Source organism: Coffea arabica, chromosome 1e (genome assembly GCF_036785885.1).
Source record: "Coffea arabica cultivar ET-39 chromosome 1e, Coffea Arabica ET-39 HiFi, whole genome shotgun sequence".
NCBI lineage: Eukaryota > Viridiplantae > Streptophyta > Magnoliopsida > Gentianales > Rubiaceae > Coffea > Coffea arabica.
Genome location: NC_092311.1, coordinates 35,804,805 through 35,828,094, shown reverse-complemented (window position 1 = coordinate 35,828,094; position 23,290 = coordinate 35,804,805). Strand labels below are relative to the sequence as shown.

The 23,290-nt window shown below is 36.1% G+C and overlaps 1 protein-coding gene across 4 annotated transcripts; it reads left to right on the top strand.

Moving 5' to 3' along the window:
* Positions 1-1,603: 1,603 nt before the first annotated feature.
* Positions 1,604-23,223, top strand: LOC113702522 (protein CHROMATIN REMODELING 5). Of its 4 annotated transcripts, none has more exons than XM_027223744.2 (31): positions 1,604-1,894; positions 2,331-3,093; positions 3,200-3,267; positions 7,083-7,529; positions 8,354-8,578; positions 8,723-8,806; positions 9,578-9,637; positions 9,712-9,815; positions 10,058-10,109; positions 11,420-11,483; positions 12,929-13,022; positions 13,143-13,230; positions 13,312-13,446; positions 14,098-14,289; positions 14,373-14,440; positions 15,129-15,222; positions 15,318-15,442; positions 15,536-15,599; positions 15,959-16,171; positions 16,959-17,201; positions 17,306-17,416; positions 17,641-17,727; positions 18,027-18,209; positions 18,499-18,579; positions 18,664-18,897; positions 19,170-19,325; positions 19,450-19,627; positions 19,735-19,916; positions 21,700-22,053; positions 22,144-22,237; positions 22,356-23,223. In XM_027223744.2, the coding sequence occupies exons 2-31, from the start codon at positions 2,463-2,465 to the stop codon at positions 22,775-22,777; spliced, it is 5,133 nt and encodes a 1,710-aa protein (XP_027079545.1). In that variant the 5' UTR covers positions 1,604-1,894; positions 2,331-2,462; the 3' UTR covers positions 22,778-23,223. The 4 variants fall into 4 exon arrangements, with proteins under 4 accessions (XP_027079545.1, XP_027079544.1, XP_071910912.1 ...); XM_027223743.2 differs by having other exon boundaries at positions 1,642-1,852; XM_072054811.1 differs by having other exon boundaries at positions 1,728-1,950; positions 3,203-3,267.
* Positions 23,224-23,290: the final 67 nt, after the last annotated feature.

Sequence of the window (23,290 nt, the reverse complement as noted above, 5' to 3'; positions counted from 1 at the left end):
TTCTTGTTTATTCAAATATTTTACTTTCTAATCCCGATGATAACCAAAACAAAATAGAAGATTGTAGTAGTATTGTTTGGCTTGTTTAAGTGACGAGAGCTTGGAAGGATGGTACATCTTTAAACTCATTAAGATTTACTCACTTTAGCATTTCATTTTCCTTGAAGCCGAATCTAGATAAAAATGAAATGTGTTCTAAAATGTCTGGACAACAATTTGAGGCAACAACAGTTGCTGCACGTGGACTATTTCATGGAGGAACACAGGTGTCAATTGTGGATAACATTCCTTTTGGAGGAACACAGGAATCTGTTCAAACTTCTCAAGTTATATTACTTACTCTCTAAAGAATTATATGACCAATAAATGGACTTTTCACTAATTTATTTAAAGACTTTCATACTTAGGGGTCAATAGATTACATAAGTGGTACCAATACTAGAGCATTAGAAGAGATGTTTGGAAGTTCATGTGCATCCATGCTTATGGGTAATGATCTTGTGAGAAAGGTGTTGAAGGCAAAAGCTACCAAAAACTCATCATTGAATGTTGCTCCTAATTCATTAGCTACTGCAGAGGCTTCAACTATGGCAGGAACAAGACCAGTTGCAAATTCTAATGGAGAAGAGACACTTGCACATTCTAATGGCTGCCTTTTTACCTCATCTGTTGCACCAGTTACTGGAAAATCTTTTATATCTTAATATGTCATGTATTGAGTCCTATGTTACTAGTACTTTATTTTGGTTGCAAACTTGGTTGACTTAATGCTTTTAGCAAGTCTTCTGTGGTATCAGTAATAATTGGATAGCTATCTAGGTCTTAGGCAATGTTTCATAAGTCCTATCAGTAGCTATTAATCTAGTGTTGCTAATAATGTAATAAAAACATGCATTCTGGTGAAGAGCATTTGCATGTTTTCTCATAATGTTTACTTCCAAAAAAATATGCATTCTGGTGCAAATCTAACATTAAGATAGATGCTTGAGTATTTCATCTGAAGTAATTTTTGGAGAATTTGGAAGATTAGTTCTCAATATTGATGCTATGTTTGACTGTTCTAGAGTAAGTTTCTTACATTTGGCCTACTATTGTAATGACTAATCTCCAGGTATAGAGATGTGCATTATAATACTAAAATTTTGCAAAATTTGATTGATTTAAACTTCAAAAAAAAAAAAGAGATTCAAGGGATAAATTAAGTGCTCAATCACTTGGAAAAACACAATTGATCATTTTCACTAGCCGTTTATGTTGAAGCACAACTAGAAGAGACCACATTCAGATGGATTTTTTTAGAGTATTTTCATTGTTTAATCTTTATCCGGATGGAAAAGGCTATTTTCGGAATAAAATAATGGACAAATAATGGCATGTGGTCTTGAAGGACATTTTTGGACTTTCACTTTAATTTTGGCCAACACTAGTAGAATCCCTAACGGTTTTAGATGATAGGGTGACTTTTGTTAAACAATAATAAATTTGAAGGGGGTATCTGTTATTTTTTGAGATCATAGGGATTGATTGGTAGTTTGGCCTAACCTCAGGGGAGGTGAATGTAATTAATCCTATATATATATATATTTATATATATATTTCGTGTAAAGATAAAAAACAACTAATAGTAACCAAACCAAATCAAGAAAACGAAAAAAAGAAAAAAAACCTCCCGTTTTCAGAAACGAAGCGACGCCGTTTTTCATTTCCTTCCTCTTTTTACCTCCCTTCTCCGCCGCCGGCTGTTCTCCTGCTTCTCCCGCTTACGTCACTTTCCGGCGTGCGAAAGGTTGTAAAACCTTGGCAGCTTTCCTTCGTCAATTCTCGGCTTCAATTCGTCGAAAGTTCGTCGGAGGTGGGCGGGTTTTAATGAAATGGGTTCATTTTCTCCTTTTTGGTATAAATCAAGGCTTTTCCGATGCTTTTGTGGGTGAATTAGGGTTTTTTTTTCGGGTATGGAGTTAGGATTATCCTGCACAATTTATAGATAGTTATTATTTGCCGAAGAGGTTGAATTTGTTTTGCTTATAGAGTGGTGTTTCATTGAGCGATCCATTTTTTTGAATATTTCTGGTCTATTGTTTATAATTTGAACTGCCTGGTACTCTGACCGTACTTTTGGGTATGATTTTTCTCTACGATGGTGAGTTTGGTTGTGTTTATTATGTGCTCTGTTTTTGGTGGGCAGAGTTAGGATTGCAGCTGCATATGCCTTTTTGAATTGCATCCAAATGTTTTTCTGAGGTTGTTTTATATGAATGTGGGGGTGAATGTTTTAGGTATGTTTTGATTTCTACGTGCTAAACAGCTATATTTTGACTTCTTGTGTGCAGATTGTGTATTTTGGAGGGATTTTGGAGGAACTAACAAAGGATATAGCATTGATTGATTGGATATATCGTAGGTGCATTAATTGGCGAGTGGTGGGAAGTGAGTATATAGGAATTAAATGCGAGAGAGCAATAATGGCTTTCTATAGGAATTATACGAATGAAACCATAGAACAGAGAAGGGTATTGGATGAGAAAGACCAGGAACAGGGTATGGATAGAGTAATAGGAAACAATGATGAAGTGGAAGCCACTTCGAGTGATAATGAGGTGGCTGTGGAAGATAATAGTAGACTAGCAGGCACGCAACCGCCTGCAAGGAGGACAGTTGTGGCTGGAAAATGGGGTTCAAGTTTTTGGAAGGATTGTCAGCCCATGGAGTCCCGCGGTGTGTTGGAGTCGGGAGAAGAGTCAAAGAGTGGTTCGGAGTACAAAAATGAAGAAGGATCTGAAGATGAATCATCTGATGGAGAGGAAGATAAGGCCAATGAGTTGGAAGATGGTGATAATGGGAAAGAAGTGGGTAAGGGTCAGAGTGTCCCTCCGGATGAGATGTTGTCTGATGAGTACTATGAGCAGGATGGTGATGATCAGAGTGACTCGTTCCATCACAGAGCATTGAATCGCTCCAGTGGCTTTAGTTCGAAGCCACCACCCAGACCTGTTGCTGCTAACAAGTATGCATCTACAAAGTCAAAGTCTTCAAAGGCTGATTATGATGATGATGCTGCTGATTATGAGGAGGACGATGAGGATGAAGGGGATGGTATGCAGCTTTTTAAACTATTGCAACTTTGCAATATTGCTATTATGATGCATATAACACCAATAGTAAACCATTCAGTGTCTTATTGGTTTCTGATTCCTTGCAGAAGATGATCCGGATGATGCTGATTTTGATCCAGATTTTGGTGCCACAAGAGGACGAAGGGGAGGCAAGGTTGTTTATTCTATGTTAATGCAGTTAACAACACAATTTTGTGATGATAGATTATTCTCTTAACTGTAGGATGTGGACTTCCTTTTGGATCTTTGACCTGCTGTTACTAATGGACACCTATTGCTCTGTTTAATATTGAGCGTTCTATCATCTTCATATGTTGAAGAATCGTTTAAAATTGATTTAGCTTTGTGGGCGTTGATTGCCTTAAAGACCTTGATGGTAGAAGTATTTTGTGTGATATCAATAGGTAAGTATTGTGATCGGTAAAGTGCGAAATTGCTTTGTTTGGCCAATTTCTTTGGTCTGGGTTTAAAAGGTGTTATCATGAACATGCAATTTTGAGAAATGTTGGTGTTCTGTTCTTGGAAAGTGAAAGGAAACCGTGATGGAGCATTCAAATAGTGAAATGGGAAACTAAAAAAGACAAACTGCTATTTGCTTTTGACTTTTTCTTTGAGCAACTCTAGGCAACTAAAATGATTATCCGCTGAATATGTGAGTTGAAATGCTATATATTCTTGTCATGTCATGAGAACGTCAAAAAGACAATTTTGAATTAGAAAATTTGTATTCTTCATGATCAGTTGGTCATTGGAATGCTTTTCAAGAACAGTTACACTTCCCTCCTTTAATGACTCTTTAAATTGAAAAGGCCATCTATGTTTTCAAATTAACGATGTTATCTTCCCTCATTTAGTGCCTTTCTGTTCTACACTGCATTGTCTTTAAGGCTATCTGCATATTTTAAATCTCGTAATCATCAGACGATTTTCATCCTTCCTTACCATTATTGCTATCAGGCATTTTATGCGGGGAAGTTAAATGATAAAGTTATTTCCTGAAAGTGTCATAAAGGTAGGGTGCTTGATTACGAGATCCTCTGAAAACCTATTTTTCAGTGTCCCTGCAATTATTCTGTTGAGAATTATACTGGAGCTGGACATAATAGTTATTTGTTGCTATTACAAGTTAAAACAACACGGGGATGAAGTCCTAGTTTTTAAAGGTGCATGAGGCAGACGATAAGGCACGTTTGCATGCACCTTGTCTGTCTTTTTCTACCAGGCGAGGAATTTGTACAGGCACAATACTTTTAATGTACCGAGGTTATTGTTGATTTGCAATGTAATTTGGGTTTGTATAAAATATTGGAACATGTGGGTGCATGTTATCATGGCAATTGCACGAAATTTTGGGAGTGCTGAGTGCATTTGAGTTATATAAGAGTGAAGACACACATGGAGTCGGCATCCTATTTTTTGCTTGCTTTGAAACGCCATAGACACTTAAGTACCCTTTATTCCTAGGGATGTTTCTCTCTCCTTTCTTTACTCTGCTTTCTACTCTTGTCCTTATTGAGTACATCTGTCACAGCCTTCGGATGTTCCTTTTTCTCTGCAGAGTTTCCTGTCATAAAATACCCTTTATCCTTCCACTTTTTTTCTTTTCTTTTTTTTTTTCAAAAAAGCCTTCCACATGCTAGTCTCTTCCTTCTCCACTTTTCTTTTTTGTTCTTTGTCCTATGTGTCCCTCCATCTAGTGAGAGTCACGTCTGCGACTGATCCTCACGACACCTTTTGCAACTATGATATGTTTATTGCTAGCCTTTTTTTTTTAGTTACACTATGATAGAGTATTTATTGCTTAAAATTTTTTAGTTACTTCTGGATAGCTTACTATTTCTCAATCTTGTTTGCAATAAAAAGTTTGGGCATTTAGTCCTTTTTATCTTGGAATATTGGTGTTGTTAAACTCACATCCTTGAAGGATATCAGCATTTATTTAGAAACTAATGGAAAGGTCTATTTGCATTTAAAGGCATGACACGAGAATTTTCATAAAGAACAAAAGCATTCTCTTTAAAAAGAACAGTTTCCTTACTCCTTAAAAAGAATACTGTTGAATTCTGTGAAGTCTATAATTTTTATAAAATTGATCTTTTTGGCATATTACTAACGTTTGGTAGCTTTGAAATTTCAACTAAGTTTGCTTAAGTCTGTATTTCCTGTCTGATGGTTATTCCAGGAATAAGAGCTTTTCGTTCAAAAATCTTATTCTGTAACTGTTTTTGTTTGTTGGTTTTTTTTTTTTTTTTGAAATCTATTAACAGAATGTCCATTTTTCAATTAATAGATGACTTGGGGAGTAATAAACCTGCAAAACTAGTTGTATATGGAAATTGCATTGGGTTTAAATACGCTTAAAGATTAATGCAAAACATGGATGCAGGAAAAAGAGAACTTGGGTTACCAAAAGCAAACCACAGCAGAAACTGAGGGAGTAAATTGTTTGCATATGGGATGTTATTTACAAGCTCAAAGAGGCATATGTTGAATGGTTACTTTTGTTGTTTGCCTCCACATGACACCTTCACTAAACTGATAGTGCAATTTGAATGCAAATTACAAATTTGACAAGTAATTATTTACACTACAGCAATGTACTTGTTTCACTACATTTATACACTGTTTAAATTTTTGGTATTACCCTTTCCTAGTTTTGATGCACATGCCTTATGCAATACTAATATTCGAGCAATGGTAACATCAAGCACTATTAACCCCTAAATTCCCCTTGGGCTTGCAACTCTGCTCTCAATCTCAATTTGCCTCCAGAAGCACTCCTTTATTCCCCTCTTCAGCTCTGTATTCTTTCCAAACCAAACCTGAAACCATCAGCTACTGTTAATTTTCACCAATAACCACTTTTGGTTTCCTATGCTGCTCAATCTCTATCCAGCCCCAGCCCAACAAATAAGCTCCTTCTGTAAACAGGTGTAGACATGCTGACACATCAGTCTTAGTGTCTGACAGCTTGCAATTTATGTTATCTAATGTGCCGTGTATTTGTACCACGTGTAATTTGTATGTGCATGGTCTATTTTACCTGTAAAATCTGTTTGTGTGCATGTCTCTCATTTCTTTGTAATTTCTGTGTGATTAATGTGTCTTTGCTGTTATTGGATTTGTATTTTCTGCTCACCTTTGCATGTAACTGTGTACTGTGTTGTGGTGCTTTTGTGATTTATATGTCCATGTGAGTAAGGGAAAAATACTTTGAGATGACTGCTGTTATGTTTGGATTAATGTTAACAAGGCCATTTTAGGAACTTTAGGTAAACAAGGGTTAAAGGTTTTTTAAGGGCAAAGATCATGGATATCATACTCATGCGTTGTATCTAAATGAGGACTAGAGAGTAGACTGGTTAGTAAGAGTTGAAAATTCTGGGATTACATGAATTCAGTTGAGGGATTAAATGTGCAAACAGATCAAACTGCTCCACGACCTCTGGCTTTTTTCTTGCCCTGTTGTCTTTCTCTTTTCACTCAACTCATTTGGGTAGAAGGTTAGATATTGTCTTTTTGGCTCACACCTTATGTTTTCTAACTTCAGCTGTCCTATTTTATTAGCTGCATATATTTAAAATGCGAGAACCTATGGTGTCAAATTTCTTGAAGCACTTATAAATATTAGGTGGTTAAGTAAATTGTGAACATTTGCCTCCCAAGTAAGGAATTTGTTATTCCATGATTTTTCTCTAATTTGACCTAATATCTCTCATTTGGTCTCGCTTTTTAGTCTCCTGTAATTTTAATTTTTGAAGTTGTTTGGAATAAGATGCCAAATTGTTCATGATTGAAACAGAGATGTGATTCGTCTGCTTCTAGTTATGTTTAGTCTGAAAAACGGGCGTCTATAAGATGCTTAGCATTGTGCACTCCAACTGTCTTTTGACAGCACAAGAGATTTTGTTCTGGTATAGAATGAAGATGTAAACGTTTTTTGAGTAATTTTTTTGCATCTCTCTGTAGGAAAAAGATGAAGACTGGGGTGCTGAAGAGTCTGATGAATCTGATAACAATGAGGATGAGGATGATCTGAATATTTCAGATGAAGAAGATGTGTATTATAGCAAGCCGAAGGCCAGGCAAAAAAGCAAGGGTGGACGAAGTGTGAAGTCTACCAGACAAGTTAAACCGGTCATGTCATCTAGTCGGCAAAAAAGAGGTAGAATTTCAATTGATGAAGAATCGTTATCGGAAAAGGACTCAGAGAATGATAGCGAAGAGGATTTCCGAAGCATGACTAGGAGAGGCACACAGATCCGGAGGAAGAATGACGGTCGATCAGCATCAGTTAGCAGTTCTAATAGGATCAACGAACTTCGAAGTTCAAGTCGCTCAGTGCGTAAAGTATCATATGCTGAAAGTGAAGAAAGTGAAGAAATTGATGAAGGCAAGAAAAAGAAAGGCCAGAAGGTAAACATGTGGTTTCAAATGGAAGCTTTTAACTTTTCTTCCTGGTTCATTTCTTAGTTTTGTGACTTTCAATTTATGAGTTTGACACTAGTATATGGAGTTCTAGATTTTGTCTCTAAATTTTTTTTAAGTTCTTGAGACTTTATTCAATTCTTTGGTAATCTGATTATAACTTCTGAAATCATTGAGCTTAGTGTCCCTTGGTGGTCGGACTTGCAAAAATGCTTTGTTTTATAAGGTGATTGGAAGAGCTGAAATACACATTGAATAATGGCAACCATTTTGGTTGTTTTTGTTTTTCTTTGTTCTTCATTTGTTATGCAATAACAACATTTGACTATCTTTTTATGGGTCCTTGAAATTCTATTCCAACTATTGATAACACCTTTTAAAACTTTTGTACAGAATTTATTATTATTATTATTATTGTATAAGTTTTCTTTTGTGGTCGGGATCTAGGAGTGCTTTTAGTCCCCTTCATGCTGCTTTACTAGCTGCATCTGAGTTTGTACCTATGGTTATCAAACTCTTGAGTGTGGTTAATTTGCCTGTATTTTGCCTATTTACAAGTTGAATGCTTTTCAGCAATTTTATGCAAAGGTTTAAGCTTTCTTTTAGCAGTTGGTGTCTTCTGATGATCTTGATAATCAACCTTTTCTGTTTTCTTGCTTTTAATGTTCTTTTTCTGTAAGGATGATGTCTGTGTGTTCTTGAGGTTTAGATGGCCCTGCAGCATTGATTTTCTTTTATGGTATATTTGTTTGTATCACCAGTGTATCTGGAAAGGTTTAAGTAATTATTGTTATCTACTTGGTCAATGATAGGAGGAATTTGAAGATGAAGATGGTGACATAATTGAAAAGGTATTGTGGCATCAGCCAAAGGGCATGGCGGAGGAAGCTTTAAGGAACAACAAATCAACAGAACCTGTTCTGTTAAGTCACTTGTTTGACTCGGAACCAGATTGGAATCAGATGGAGTTTCTGATAAAATGGAAAGGCCAGTCACACTTGCACTGTCAATGGAAATCATTCTCTGATTTGCAAAATGTTAGTCATTAGATTTACGATTATTGGAAACTCTAGTTTGGTATAATTACTGTTATGAGATGCTGTGTTATTTGAAAATCATTTTCAAATATGGCAGTTTTAGCCAACAGCTTATTAATCTTTCCTTACCTTTTTTATTTGCAGCTCAGTGGTTTTAAAAAGGTTGTGAACTATACCAAAAAAGTTACTGAAGATGTGAGGTACCGGAAGAAAGTATCTCGTGAAGAGGTAGCCTCTTGCAGTATATTGATGTAAATTGTTGATTAAGCAGAATATTTATATTGATGTTAAACTATTGATTAAAGAGAATATTTGTTTATGCGATTGGACGAATTGGATGAACTTTGGTGAGTGAACTCATTTCATGCATTTTATATGGAATGCTATCTCAACAGCAAGGTTTAAAATTGCTATTTGGTAAAGGATGTCATTGGAAGTTTAATATGTTTAATTTCTTCTGTAGTGTTGACAAAAATGGTTTTGTTGATTAATATTGAATATAGAGACGGAATTTGCCATGTTAATTGTTTTCCTTTTTATTTGAGGATTAATTCTTGTCTTTTTGCTGCTTTTTTAAGTTTTCATCTAACTCTTTGAAAAGAGGCTTAGAATCAAGAAATGGACTTATACTGATTTTTTAGACTCATTAGTGATCCCTCCTTTTAGACTCTAGAGTTCTTTGAAGAAACGTTGTCTGACCTGGGACAAAGTTACTTGTTTATCTAACATGATTTAGCTTTGTATGGAAATGCTATAATGTTCACAAACTATATGATGGAGCCTTTAGTTTCTACTTAGATGGTCTATGCTTGTCTACTGAAGTGTCTGGACGCTGAATAATTCCAGTACATCGTCCCAGGTTGAATTGATTGTTGATCTTTATCTTCTTCAATAATTGTTCAAGTTTGGATACATAATGTTTTTGTCTTGATTCTACTTCCAGAACTTCTGACTTCTTCTTATTACCTCAATTCTTTTATCACATTCTACTTTTGGTAGATTGAGGTGAATGATGTGAGCAAGGAAATGGACTTGGACATTATCAAGCAAAATAGTCAGGTAACTTTCAGAATCAGTTTCCTGGGTGAACATCTGTGAGCCTTTCATGATGAAATTGGGTAATTGAAACTCAGGTGGAGAGAATCATTGCTGAAAGAATCACCAAAGATATCTCCGGTGATGTGGTGCCAGAATATTTAGTTAAATGGCAAGGACTGTCGTATGCTGAAGCAACTTGGTAATTTTGAATGCTTCATTTTCTGGAGTTTATCATCTAGGGTGAAATAAGTAAAATTTTTTAATGACTTTTCTAGGGTGTTGATCCCCATCTTGTGTTCTTATGTTGACTACTAAAGATGGTATATCTTCAGTGGGTTCCTGTTGGTGCTGCATTTTTTATGTCAGTCATTGTTTATTTATCATTTTTTTCACCATTCAGTCTGGATTTAAATACATATTGGGTTTGTTCCACTATTGTAGGGAGAAGGATGTTGATATTTCATTTGCTCAAGATGCTATCGATGAATACAAGGTTTGCATTCTTTAAGATATAATGTTGGGTTTTGTTTAATTTTCCTTCCAATCTTAAAAGGTGGTAAGGGTGATGACGGCATCAGTTTTATGAACTGTCTAATCTCAGTTTGAGTTGCATTAAACTTTTCTATGCTCATTGCTTCCACTTCATATGTTTGCTTGTTTAGTTTGATTTCATAGCTTGCATCCTTGAAAATTTTCTTATGTGTTATCTTATTTCTGTCCATCTTTACTTGAATCATTTCATTTCCCTTAAAAAAATTTGTATGGAAAGGAACTTTCACTGCTAAATAGTGTGTAAAAGACTTTTTTCTGAACTCATTTCAGGATTTGTTTGAACTTTAAAATTGAGGTAACAAAATTGCTTGTTTTTTGGACTTTGAAGAGCTAGTCCTAATCTTGAGGCAATAATTGCACTTAATCAAGAACAATAGCTGTAATGTACAATCTCCAATTGATTTTCTAATGATTTAACAGTTGATCAAAGTCCTGAAAAAGTTTCCAATGAAGTCAGTGCAACTTTTGAGTGATTATTCTTCATATCAAATATAATTAACATCATTTTTTTAAGACCTTTTTATTGGCTGAAATACTTTTTGACTTGTATATTGATTGTCAGTTCTGATCCTTTGTTGGATCTGAAATTCTTATGAGATGTTTCCTGAATGTGATGTCTGATATTTGTCACCTTGTTTTTTTCTTTTGGGTCAATATAGTATCAAAGTGACAATTTTTTAGCTGGATAATTCCTTTATTATCAGTGATAAGGGACGATTGGTTTTATCTCATCTAGATTGTGAAAGTTATTTCATAAGGTAACTAATTCCAGAATATCTAAGAAATCATATAACAATCACCCTAGAATGTAGACATCAAATGCTGATTTTAAGCCATGGTGCAATTATGATACTGCTCTATTGCAATTTTGCATATCACTGTCAAATGTGGACAATAACATATTATTTTCTGCTTTCCTTTTGCTCCCTCTCTGTTAGTTTATACTAACTTCTTTCTGGCTTCCCATATGAATATGTGACTTAATTCTCCTTATTCATGTGTACCTTCATTCCCTTAGATGAGTGCATGTCTTCATTCCATTTCTTTTGTTTGACTTGTATATAGCCAGCATAGGAAATGAATTTGGCAGTGTTATTAAAATATTCCAATTTTTTCAATTGCACTCGAGTGTGTTAGCAATTAGATCGGCAAAAGCATATCTGTCGTGATTGTTTTCTCTTTTTCTTTTGCTTTTGATTTGTGTGTTTTATACTGATTCTATGTGTAATGAAAAGCTCTTATTGGTTACAGACCCGTGAGGCTGCTATAATGATCCAAGGAGCAACAGTGGATTTACAGCGCAGAAAGAGCAAAGGTGTGATGGTTTTGTATATAAGCTAGCTTATTTTGTCAATATCATTTCTGACTTTTGCATTCTTGCTTTACAGTTCGTTTTCCTTCTCCATTTTTTTTCGGTTTCTTTCTCTGATCTTGTCTTGGGGAGGCTAGTAATGTGTCTGGCTTCAATGTGTTTGCAGTTGGAAAAAATTTTATCTTAATTAAAGAAAAAATCACCAATTGGATGTGAATGGTATGAAGTTTAAAAGGGAAAATGTATTTTTGTAGCAAAAATGATTATAGCTAACATGAAATCATGGGAGACAATTGGGATGGAAAGCAATTTTTCTGTCTTGTTTTATTTTCAGCTGTACTGTGCTAAACTATGATGCTCCCTTTTTATACTTTATTTGTTAGTTGTGTTTGCTGAGTTTTTTGGCCTTTTTTTAATTTTTTATTATCCTTCCTATTTTTCTGGGAATATAATGTCGTACTTCCACTTTTGTCACTTGTTTTAAAAGTGATTTATGACCTTGTTAGTTTTCCATATTGGAATTCTTTTAAGCTACCATGCAAACGGAACCGTAACTCTAATTTGTATTTTAGGTAGCCTAGTATTACATGAGCAGTTAGAGTTTTAAGTGTCCGATGTGAAGATGAACTTATATTACATGATGTAACAAATGACACCATATTTAGCATGACAATAGTATGAAGGTGGTTGGTGGAAAATATTTTTAGTTTCGATTTTATGACCAGGGGAATTATTTTAATCTACTCTGCAAGAGAATTGTAGTTTTAATTTGCATTCCCTGGGAATAGGGTAGTGATTAATTTTCAAGTGTTCAAGGTGAAGATGGTTATCACAATAGAACTAATACATTACATTGTGCAATATAACACCATATTTAGCATATGGCAAAAGCTTGAAGGTTGCTGCCATATTAATTAAGGTTTGGTGCTTTCTCTCTTTCTCAATTTTTAATTTTAAGGTTTGATGTTATGAGCAGGGCATTCGAATTTTAATTAAAAGGCTTATATTGTTACTAACAGAATCTTGATGTTCACTCACATGCTTTATAGATATTAGATTTTACATTTTCATCGCTTTTTGACCTCTGGATTGTGATATCGAAACTAGCTATTTCGAAACTTGTCTGTTTTGTTTGGATAACTTCTAGAAGCTTTAATTTTTAGTGGTGTGTATAGTTTCTATTGTTCCTGGCCGCTGATGCTGTTGTTTTATTAAGCTTTTTTTAACAACAAATATTAAAGTGGCATGTTTTTGACAAATCAATAGCAATATTTAGCCATTATTCATATGATAGTTTCTTTAAAGCTTGTATGGTATTTCTTGCAGGTTAGACATGAATCTTTATTTTTAATTAGTATGTGGTTCTCTTACGTGTTTCATTTATAACTTGTTATGGTCTGTCTCATGTATTAATACTAAAGTTAGAGCAAAAATGGTTACTCTATTAGGAAGTTTGCGAAAGCTTGATGAACAGCCTGAGTGGTTGAAAGGAGGAAAACTTCGAGATTATCAGCTTGAAGGTCTGAATTTTCTTGTTAACAGGTAAGATTTTGGCACCTGTGGTCTGACATGCAATTTAATGGATTAGGCGTGTTTATGTTTACTTGTAAACTCATGTTTGCAGTGGTTTTTTTTTTTTTGGTTCAATATTTCATTTAATAGCTGGAGAAATGATACAAATGTTATATTAGCGGATGAAATGGGTCTTGGTAAAACTGTCCAGTCGGTGTCCATGCTTGGATTTCTGCAGGTACTTTGCATATTCTTTCTCGTGGTCCTTTTTTAGTATTCTTTTATCATCTCTAACAGAATTATCCTTTGTTTCTTGCAGAATGCGCAGCAAATTCAGGGACCATTTCTTGTTGTTGTTCCATTATCAACTTTGTCTAATTGGGCAAAAGAATTTAGAAAGTGGCTTCCTGACATGAATGTTATTGTGTACGTTGGAACCCGTGCAAGCCGTGAGGTATCTTCAGCTACTTATCCTACTTCTTTGATAATAAAATGGACAAGCCACTTGGAAATCGATTCAGTTTTGGATACTAGCAATTTTTTCTTTCTATAGTTCATGGTATTCAGGTCCATAAACTATGGTTTCACTGCTGAGAATTCTGTTTCTTAGCCGAACGTCACTGGAAAACCTGCTCTAATTCCTAATTAAAGAGAACTACTAGTAGAAATGCATCTCAGGTGTCCTAGTGTTAGCCTGTCCTTCCTGTGACTGCCATGTGGTCATAACTAGACAGTGAAGGTTTCTTTTTCACTCACAGCAAGCTTTCTTTTTCTGTGTTTGAGCTAGGGAATTTGATAGCGATACTGTGCAAGTAAATGTGTATCATCTGACAATACATTGAGTGATCATAGAATGTTAAGAGTGGCCTCTGGTGGTGAAGGATATGAGCTTTCTGTTAACGACAAATTGGAGTATATCAGACTATAACATGAAATGGTTCTGCTGGAAAAGACATTTCTTAATTTTAGTCTTTGTCGGAGATGGATTTATGTAGTTTGTCCCTGAGTTTTCCCACAATGGAATAGTTCTTTATGTCGCTCAGGAATGTCATTTTGTATCATCTTTTTAATACTTATTTGTCCTGCATTTTCTATGGAATTACAGGTTTGTCAGCAATATGAATTTTACAATGAAAAGAAAACTGGCAGGAATATAAATTTTGATACACTTTTGACTACCTATGAGGTGTTACTGAAGGACAAAGCTGTCCTCTCAAAAATTAAGTGGAATTATCTCATGGTTGATGAAGCACATAGGCTGAAGAACAGTGAAGCTTCTCTGTATACAACACTCTTGGTACAAATAATATTTTGACAGTGTGATTGCATAAGTTACTATATTTGTTTGTTTTATTATAACTCTGCACTATGACTCGACAGGAATTTAGCACGAAGAATAAGTTGCTTATTACTGGTACTCCATTGCAGAACAGTGTGGAAGAGCTATGGTAAGTTTCTTAACATTGCCTAACAACCATTTGTTTATTGAAGTTTGTAGATCATATTCCTTCAGTTTATCAGACCCTGTTAAATTCAAGTAGGAAATGTTAGATCTGACCATTAAAAGCGATTCACTGGGCGGTGACTTAACTGAACAGAGCAATTGAGGATAGATTAATTCTTTCCTCTGTGCCAAATTGTACATGTCGTCCACCTGACATTTTGAGGACGGTAGCATTTGGGTTTGACTTCATTAGCTTATCTTTCACCCAAACAGAACCAGCAACAGTCTTCTTTTTTGAATTTGTTTGGGTGTAGGTAGTGTTTGTTTACAAGGAAAAGTGTGGGAGAATGAAGTAAAGTTGGTTATCCCTTTGAGTGTTTGTTTAGCAGGAAACATATAAATTTTTCCTACACTTTCCCTCAGTTTCCTGGACTTATGTGTCCTGCAAAATTTGCAGGATTTTGGAAGAAAAATGTAAGTTACTAACAATATTCTCAATAACTACAACTAACTACCCATTTTTCCTCCCAATTTTTCTTGTTACACAAACGTGCACAAGAAAGTGGCTTTCTCTTTCCATTCCTTCACCTTCCCTCTAATAAGAAATTCATGGCTGTTCCAGCTATTTTCTGCCCGTATATTTTCAGTGTATGGGTGCCTGCTAATTTTTTTGTTAATCTATCATATCACAGGGCTTTGCTTCATTTTCTTGATGCCAACAAGTTCTCTAGTAAGGATGAGTTTGTTCAAAACTACAAAAATCTTAGTTCATTTAATGAAATTGAGGTACTATTTTCCATTGATTGTGACTGAGCTTTTTGGTTAATTTCTTAAAATGCTGATTTATATTAATCTGAAGCCCATGCCAAATCTCATTGTAGCTTGCAAATCTTCATATGGAATTGAGACCTCACATTCTTCGAAGAGTTATCAAGGATGTTGAGAAGTCCTTACCTCCTAAGATTGAGCGCATACTAAGGGTTGAGATGTCTCCACTCCAGAAACAGTATGCTGCTTCCCTGTACCTATCTTGTTTTCCTGATAAGACATGCAGCTGTCTTATGATTTATGGGTTTCTTGGCCTTCATTGTATATTTAGGTACTATAAGTGGATCTTGGAGCGCAACTTCCATGATTTGAATAAAGGTGTCCGCGGAAATCAGGTCACTTCTGACACCCAATTACAATGAAGAGATTTAGATAATCAAATTGCACAAAGCAAGTTTGAATTTGAATGGTTCCATCCATTTGTCATAAACTTATTGTCATTTCGGTGTACTCATTCCTATTTACAGTGCTGTTTCTTTTTCAGTGCGATTTCAACCACCTTCCAGTTTATTGATGGCATGATTACTTCGTTTTATTCTATTTCTTTGATGCGCAATCTCTGGAGTTCTAAATAGAGAATATATGTGCTCAATGATGCATGCTTTTTAACTTAAAAATGGAGAACTATACTGATTTTTTTAGTGGTTTTTATTTCGTCTGAAAGCAGCAGGCTTGATGTTTTCCAAATTTGCAGGTTTCACTTTTAAATATAGTGGTGGAGTTGAAGAAATGCTGCAATCATCCATTTTTGTTTGAAAGTGCAGACCATGGCTATGGTGGGGACACAAACTTTTTTAGTAGCGCTAAGCTGGAGAGAATAACGCTAAGCAGTGGGAAGCTAGTTATACTTGATAAATTGCTGAATAGACTGCATGAGACCAAACATCGTGTCTTAATTTTTTCTCAGGTTAGCAGATCATTATTCAAATTCAATAATTTGGTTAGGCATGGTTCTTGATGGAATTGTATATTTATTTATCATGCTTTTGGGGCTGCATTGCAAGTTGTTTTTAGCCCAAATTGATTTTGAATTGAACATTGTTACTCAATCTTGAAGTAATTAAACTTGGATAAAATCAGACTTGGCTCTCGTCCTATAATGAAATAATTTTTCTTAGTATTTTCAATTTTGGCTGGCAATAAAAATCTTGAGATGTATGAAATTGGTACTCTTATACATCACAAGTTCGGAGCTTCCCATGTCTTATTGATTCTAATGTCAGATATAAATCTGACTCTGTATCTTTAAGGTTTGTCTTGTAGTAACTGTTAAGTTTTCAGATTCACATTTTGATCTCTTGTGCATGTGCATTTTAGTATTTTACCAAAGGATTAGTGAATCTAGTATGTCACTAGTTACTAACATGGACTGATAAGAAATAATATTGAACAAATTAGATAGAATTATCAATTTGCTTCTGTGCTGGGGATTTCTTGCTTTGGCAATTGATGCTTGATGCAGTAAGTCGATGCTTGGGTAAGATTTGCTTGTTCATACAGTTAAAGTTACAACTGCCTTGTGTGGAATTTTGGATCTCTGGTTATGTGATTAATTTAGCCCTCCACATAATGTTGTTTGAGATTGGATTTGAGTATACTATTGTTTTAGGGCATGCATTTTTGGCCCTTCCCATGCTGCCATCTTTCATTATCTTCAGATTCACAAGATGACTTGAGATCTATTTGAAGCACAGATGGTTAGGATGCTGGATATACTGGCAGAATATTTGTCATTTAAAGGGTTCCAGTTTCAAAGGCTTGATGGTAGTACAAAGGCTGAGTTGCGGCAGCAGGCTATGGACCATTTTAATGCCCCTGGAAGTGATGATTTCTGTTTTCTTCTTTCTACACGTGCTGGTGGCCTGGGTATTAATCTTGCAACAGCTGATACAGTTATCATATTTGATTCAGATTGGAATCCTCAGAATGACTTGCAGGTTTCTATTGAGATTTCCACATCTCCTTTTGCATAATAATGCTTTAACCTTTTGGTTGTTCTTTAAAGTTTGTTGTCATTTTATGTATCAACCTTGTGGATCAGGCAATGAGTAGAGCTCATAGGATTGGGCAGCAAGAAGTTGTTAACATTTACCGGTTTGTGACAAGTAAGAGTGTGGAGGAAGATATCTTGGAGAGGGCTAAGAAGAAGATGGTACACCAATTTTAAGTCTATATTCTTGCTCTTGGATTGCATTGTATATCATCAACTTTTATTGTGGTTGTTAGACACAGATTGTACATGCAAGCTGCAAGTGCTTGTCCTATGATAATCTGTTATATGTTTTTCTTTGTCATAGAACAGTCAACTCATCAATCAGAATTATTGTTGTTGTGCTATTGCGCATGTTTCTTATTATATTCACGAATTGTATGTAGGTCCTTGATCATTTGGTGATTCAGAAACTAAATGCTGAGGGTCGATTGGAGAAGAAAGAAGCAAAGAAAGGGAGTGCTTTTGACAAAGTGCGTATGCTTCATCAATGTTCAATTTGATTGTTCTCCATTTTACTTGCTTTTTATATGAAGCAAAATGGTTTCTAGAAAATAATTGGTGTTCTAGCTTTTTGGAGAATGAACCTCTGTTGTTGTGGTTATTAATTTCTATGTGCTGTTTTGAACCTCTTGAATAAGGCTCTTCCTCCAGCCCTCCCACCTCAACATCTGCCCCTGCAGATAGAGGAGGATGGGAGGAGTAGAATGAAATTGGTCTTGTATAGCCCCTTTCGTAATTTCTTGACCTTGTTTTGGTTTGTTGATTGTAGAATGAGCTTTCGGCGATCTTGAGGTTTGGAGCAGAGGAATTATTTAAAGAAGACAGAAATGACGAAGAAAGCAAAAAGAGGCTCCTAAATATGAGTATTGATGAAATTCTTGAACGAGCAGAAAAGGTTGAAGAGACGGGAGCTGGTGAGGAGGAAGGACACGAACTTCTCAGTGCTTTTAAGGCAAGTGTGCCTGCTTATGGTTTAGATGACTACAAGATCTTTTCTTTTTGTTTATCATATCGGTGGTTTTAAAGTTTCTTTAATCCTGTCACTTTTCTGTCTCTGATCTGAAAGTCATCTCAATGTTCTACTTGATATGTTATTTTTTTTTCCTATTGCAACCATGTTTTGTATAGTTCATTTTGTTCTTTTCTCAATTTGGCCTTTTTCAACCTTTTCTGCCAACAGTTGTACACTTTTGTTATATTTACATGTTAGCTTCATATTCTTTTTCTGCCACTGCATTCAGGTTGCAAATTTCTGCAGTGCTGAAGATGATGGGAGTTTTTGGAGCCGCATGATAAAGCCGGAAGCAATTGCTCAAGCTGAAGTATGCATGTGATTGCCATTCTTGCTTAATTTTGATTTTCCTCTACTGATGCTGCTTTTATTTTACTGCTGATGTGGAAATTAGGAAGCTCTAGCTCCTCGTGCTGCTCGGAATATTAAGAGCTATGCAGAGGCAAATCCTCCTGAAAGTACCAACAAAAGGAAGAAAAGGGGAATGGAATCCCAGGAAAGGCTATCAAAGCGTCGCAAGGCAGATACTGGCTACTCACCACCTGTCATTGAGGGTGCTACTGCTCAAGTAAGAGGCTGGTCCTATGGGAACCTGTCCAAGAGAGATGCTACGCGATTTTTCCGTGCAGTAAGCTCTTTTGTATCGTTACAGTTGTAGTCTGGTCTGGTGAATTTTGTTGTATTATCCTGGTATTTTGCATATTATTGGTTAATAGCACTGCTTGGGAAATGTCCTGGCGGCTTAAGATCCGTTGATGGCCTTTCTGATTTGATGTGCCTTATGACTATCTTCTTAGATGAATTGTTTTTTGCTATTTACTTCCCTGTTACTATCCTTTTCCGATTCCTCCAGAATGATGGTTTTATACCTGTAATTTATTGAATTTGTTCTTCAACTAGGTTAAAAAGTTTGGGAATGACAGCCAGATCAGCCTAATAGTGGGAGAGGTTGGCGGAGCAGTTGAAGCTGCTCCGACTGAGGCACAGGTTGAACTTTATGATGCTCTGGTCGATGGTTGTAGAGAAGCAATGAAAGCAGAAAGCTTTGATCCAAAAGTTGGTTCCTTTATCATCGTTACCAATTATTAAGTTTTGATTCCTGCCTATATGATGCGTGATTTGTGTTCTGAGAGTTGCAAACCTGTCATAAGCTAATATATGAATTCTTTAATCTTTGTAGGGTCCTTTGTTGGATTTCTTTGGAGTCCCTGTAAAAGCAGATGAGCTACTAAGTCGCGTTGAGGAGCTTCAACTGTTAGCAAAGCGCATTAGCCGGTATGAAGATCCAATCTCTCAATTCCGAGCACTGGCTTATCTCAAACCAGCCACGTGGTCCAAAGGTTGTGGCTGGAACCAGAGTAAGTGCTCTATTAGGTTTTTAGTCTTTCGGAGTTTCTCTATCCTTATCTTTAGTTGTTGGTGGAAATTTAGTGATGGATGCATATATGCATCTTCATCTTATCAGAGGATGATGCAAGGCTGCTTTTGGGAATCCATTACCATGGTTTTGGCAATTGGGAGAAAATAAGATTAGATGAGAAACTTGGTCTTTCAAAAAAGATTGCACCGGTGGAACTTCAGCACCATGAGACATTCTTGCCACGTGCTCCTCAGTTGAAGGAACGAGGTTCACAATTGTTGGAAATGGTAGGCTATATCATTTGTAACTCAGCAATGCTAGTATCAAGCTTTGTCATCCTTTCAGCATTTTGTTGTTTTGGTGTTGATTCGATACTGGATAATCTAATTGATTGATTCATTTTTTCTACTGCTGGTGGAAAAGGGAAAGCAGATATTAGATATGTTGGAAGAAGTTCATTTTTTTCCTGCCTGTCAATATTTCCCATTCTATTATAGGTCGTTCAAAATTTTTATTCTTACTAAAAAGTAAAGATTGATTGACCAATTTGTTCCTTCATTGACATTATTTTTGTTGGGAAGATGATGTGGATAATGCTTGATAAATTTGATAAAAACACTGGTGTTTTTAATGTCAAAGAATGCATTGATTGAATAGTTTGTTCCTTCATTGTTGTTATTCTTCTTGGAAGACAACGTACATATTGGTTGATAAATTTGAGAAAAGTACTGATGTATTCAACATCAAACGATTTAAGTACTCGTATATGTAGTGATAAAAAATTTGTTTTTCGTTGATGTATGGTTAAATAAGGGATCACTCGTCATTTATCAAAAGAAACAATTGTAATGTTTTTACCTCACACTGAACAGAGATATTTTTGGACCATTCTTTGATTGAAAAGCAGTGAGGAAAAGCATTATCTTTGAGTAGTAACCTGTTGATTTATTTAATTGGGGCTTTTCTACTCATGCCTTCCATGACATCTGAGATTGCTGGTTCTAGACATGCACGTGTGAAAAAGACAGTGGGACTCTGCTATATTTGATCTTTCGTTGTGGTTTGTCAAATCTTTCATAGTTCTTGTATGTCTGGTATTTTGATCATTACCTTCCTGAGCTACTATTGCAAGCTTTTGTGGCATGCTTATTGTTGGAGGGAAGGTTGCACGGAGTATGAAGCCGCAGCAAGCTAAAGGGGGGCTGATAGGTTTGTTTAGACACTCTTTAGCAATATGGGTAAGCAATTAAAAGCTGAAAATTGTGGAGAACTGTAGTGAATTGGAAGCAAGAAGGAGAAATAAGGAAATCTCTAGAAATCACTCCTAAAAACCTTTAGGCTCCACATCTAGAGCTTGTTTGCACCATGCACCTAAGGAAGCATAAAAGGTGTGCAGAAACTTTTGTTAACTGAAATTTGTAGTTCAGGAAAAGATGGCATGTCTCTATTAACTGAAAATTAGAAATAACAAAACAGAATGCTAAAATAATGAATCTGAAAATGTTTTCCTTTCTTCTTTTTTGAAATTTTCATTGTCTACAGGAAAGGACCTGTAACTTAATGTGGCCGATCAACTTTGCTTTCTAATTAGCTAGTTTGTCAGGTTCTCCTAGTTGTCCTTTATAACATCTAAGGGCTTTTTCCCCCTTGGCTCAGTCTAAGCACCCAAAATGTTGTATGACCCTGTCCAAAATCTGGCTGCAAAGTGCCCTGTAGTATTTTTGCTCTGAAACTGCACATTCAAGTTGGCCATTGAACTGAGCCCTTCACTATCTGGCTAAAGTCTTTTATTTGTCAACTGTGTGTTTGGTTTCCAAGAATCTAACTGTCAAATTCCTTAAGGCTCATCTCTTACTTTATACTGCTGGTTTCCAAGAATCAAACTGTCAAATTGCTGAGGCCTCATCTCTTACTTTATACTGCTATGAAGTTTTGTCGCTGATCTCATGCCTTCTATTGTGTTATTGGCAGTTACTGAGAAGTGTATTTTGACCAGTTGCTTCTTAGGTTGCATTTGGAGCAACTTAAGTATCTGTCAACTTGTGTAATTAAGTCTATACTCGTTAACAGGAACTTGTGGCTGTTGGCGGCAAGGATTCTAACATCAAAATGGGCCGTAAGGTTTCTAAGAAACAAAAAGGAGCTCTGTTAAATGTTTCAGTAGCTCGTGGAAAAGGCAGACAGGGGAAATCCGATTCTCCTGGTCAGAACTTTCAGACAAATAGGGCCAAAGCTACAAAACCTCAAAAAGTTGAGCCTTTAGTTAAAGAGGAAGGTGAGATGTCTGATAATGAAGAAGTATATGAACAGTTCAAGGAAGTGAAATGGAGGGAATGGTGTGAAGATGTCATGGTTGATGAGGAAAAAACTCTCAAACGTCTACAGAGGTTGCAGAGTACCAGTGCCGATCTCCCCAAAGAAACGGTTGGTTTAGCACTTAATTACTGTCTTTCATCTCATGTTTCTCTTCTTGATGTAGCATTGGAAGGTTGTCTTAATATCTGGTGATATCAGGTGCTTTCCAAAATTCGGAATTACTTACAGCTTCTTGGACGGAGAATTGACCAAGTTGTCCTGGAATATGAGGAGGGACCATATAAAAAAGAGAGTATGTTTGTTTTTAAACTCCTTCCTATCCTCTTCTTTCCAGCTTGTCCCCAAGGGGATGAACATCGTTATTTTCTGCATTTCCAGCAGTTCTGGTACTAATTGTTTTATGTTCACAGGGATGAGGACACGCTTATGGAATTATGTCTCCAGCTTCTCAAATTTGTCAGGCGAGAGGCTTCATCAGATATATTCGAAACTTAAACAGGAGCAACCGCTAACTGGAGTTGGGCCTTCACATTTGAATGGTTCTGTACCTGGGGATCAGATCTCCGCTCTAATGGACAGAGGTATTGATACAGAAAAATTTGAAGCTTGGAAACGACGGAGAAGAGCTGAAGCTGATGCATCCCAAGCTCAGCCTGTTCAGTCTCCTTATCAAAGACTCTCGAGTAATGGTACGCGTATACCTGATCCAAACGCTTCTGGGATTCTTGGTGCAGCTCCGTCAGACAACAGACACTTCAGTAATGGGAGGCCTTTCAGAACGCATCAGGCTGGCTTCCCCCCAAGACATGGTTTCTCGTCGGGTATCAAGTAGGATTTCATGCATGATTGAGGATCAATGCAAAGTGGGCAGTTTTCTCCTAGCTGTTTGGCTTTTGGATATTTGCCGGAAACTGTCTGTCCGGGGGACCACAAATTTTGCAGATAGTTTTTTCCCGTGTTTTGAAAATTTTGGACTGCTTTTTCAGAGGAAAATTGTCCTCCTAATCAGTGGCAAGGCAGAGATAATTTGAGGATCCCTCAAGATGTGTAGGACAGGACTTGGCCAATCAAATACATGGAATCTTTCTAGTTATCTTTTCTTTTTGCTAATTTTCTTTTCTTATGAGTCCAGTGGCTCTAATTTCATTAGTACATAGTGCAATAGGCGAAAAAAGATTCCCCATGGTGATTTGCTATAAAACCAATGGGAATGACATTTTGTATGTAAACTGTACATTATGCAATTTTGATTATTCAATATGAATTTCTATTTTACCAGAGCAGTGTTTAGTATTCTGTCATTCTACCATTGTTATTGTCTAATGCATCTTTGTGTCAAGGCTGC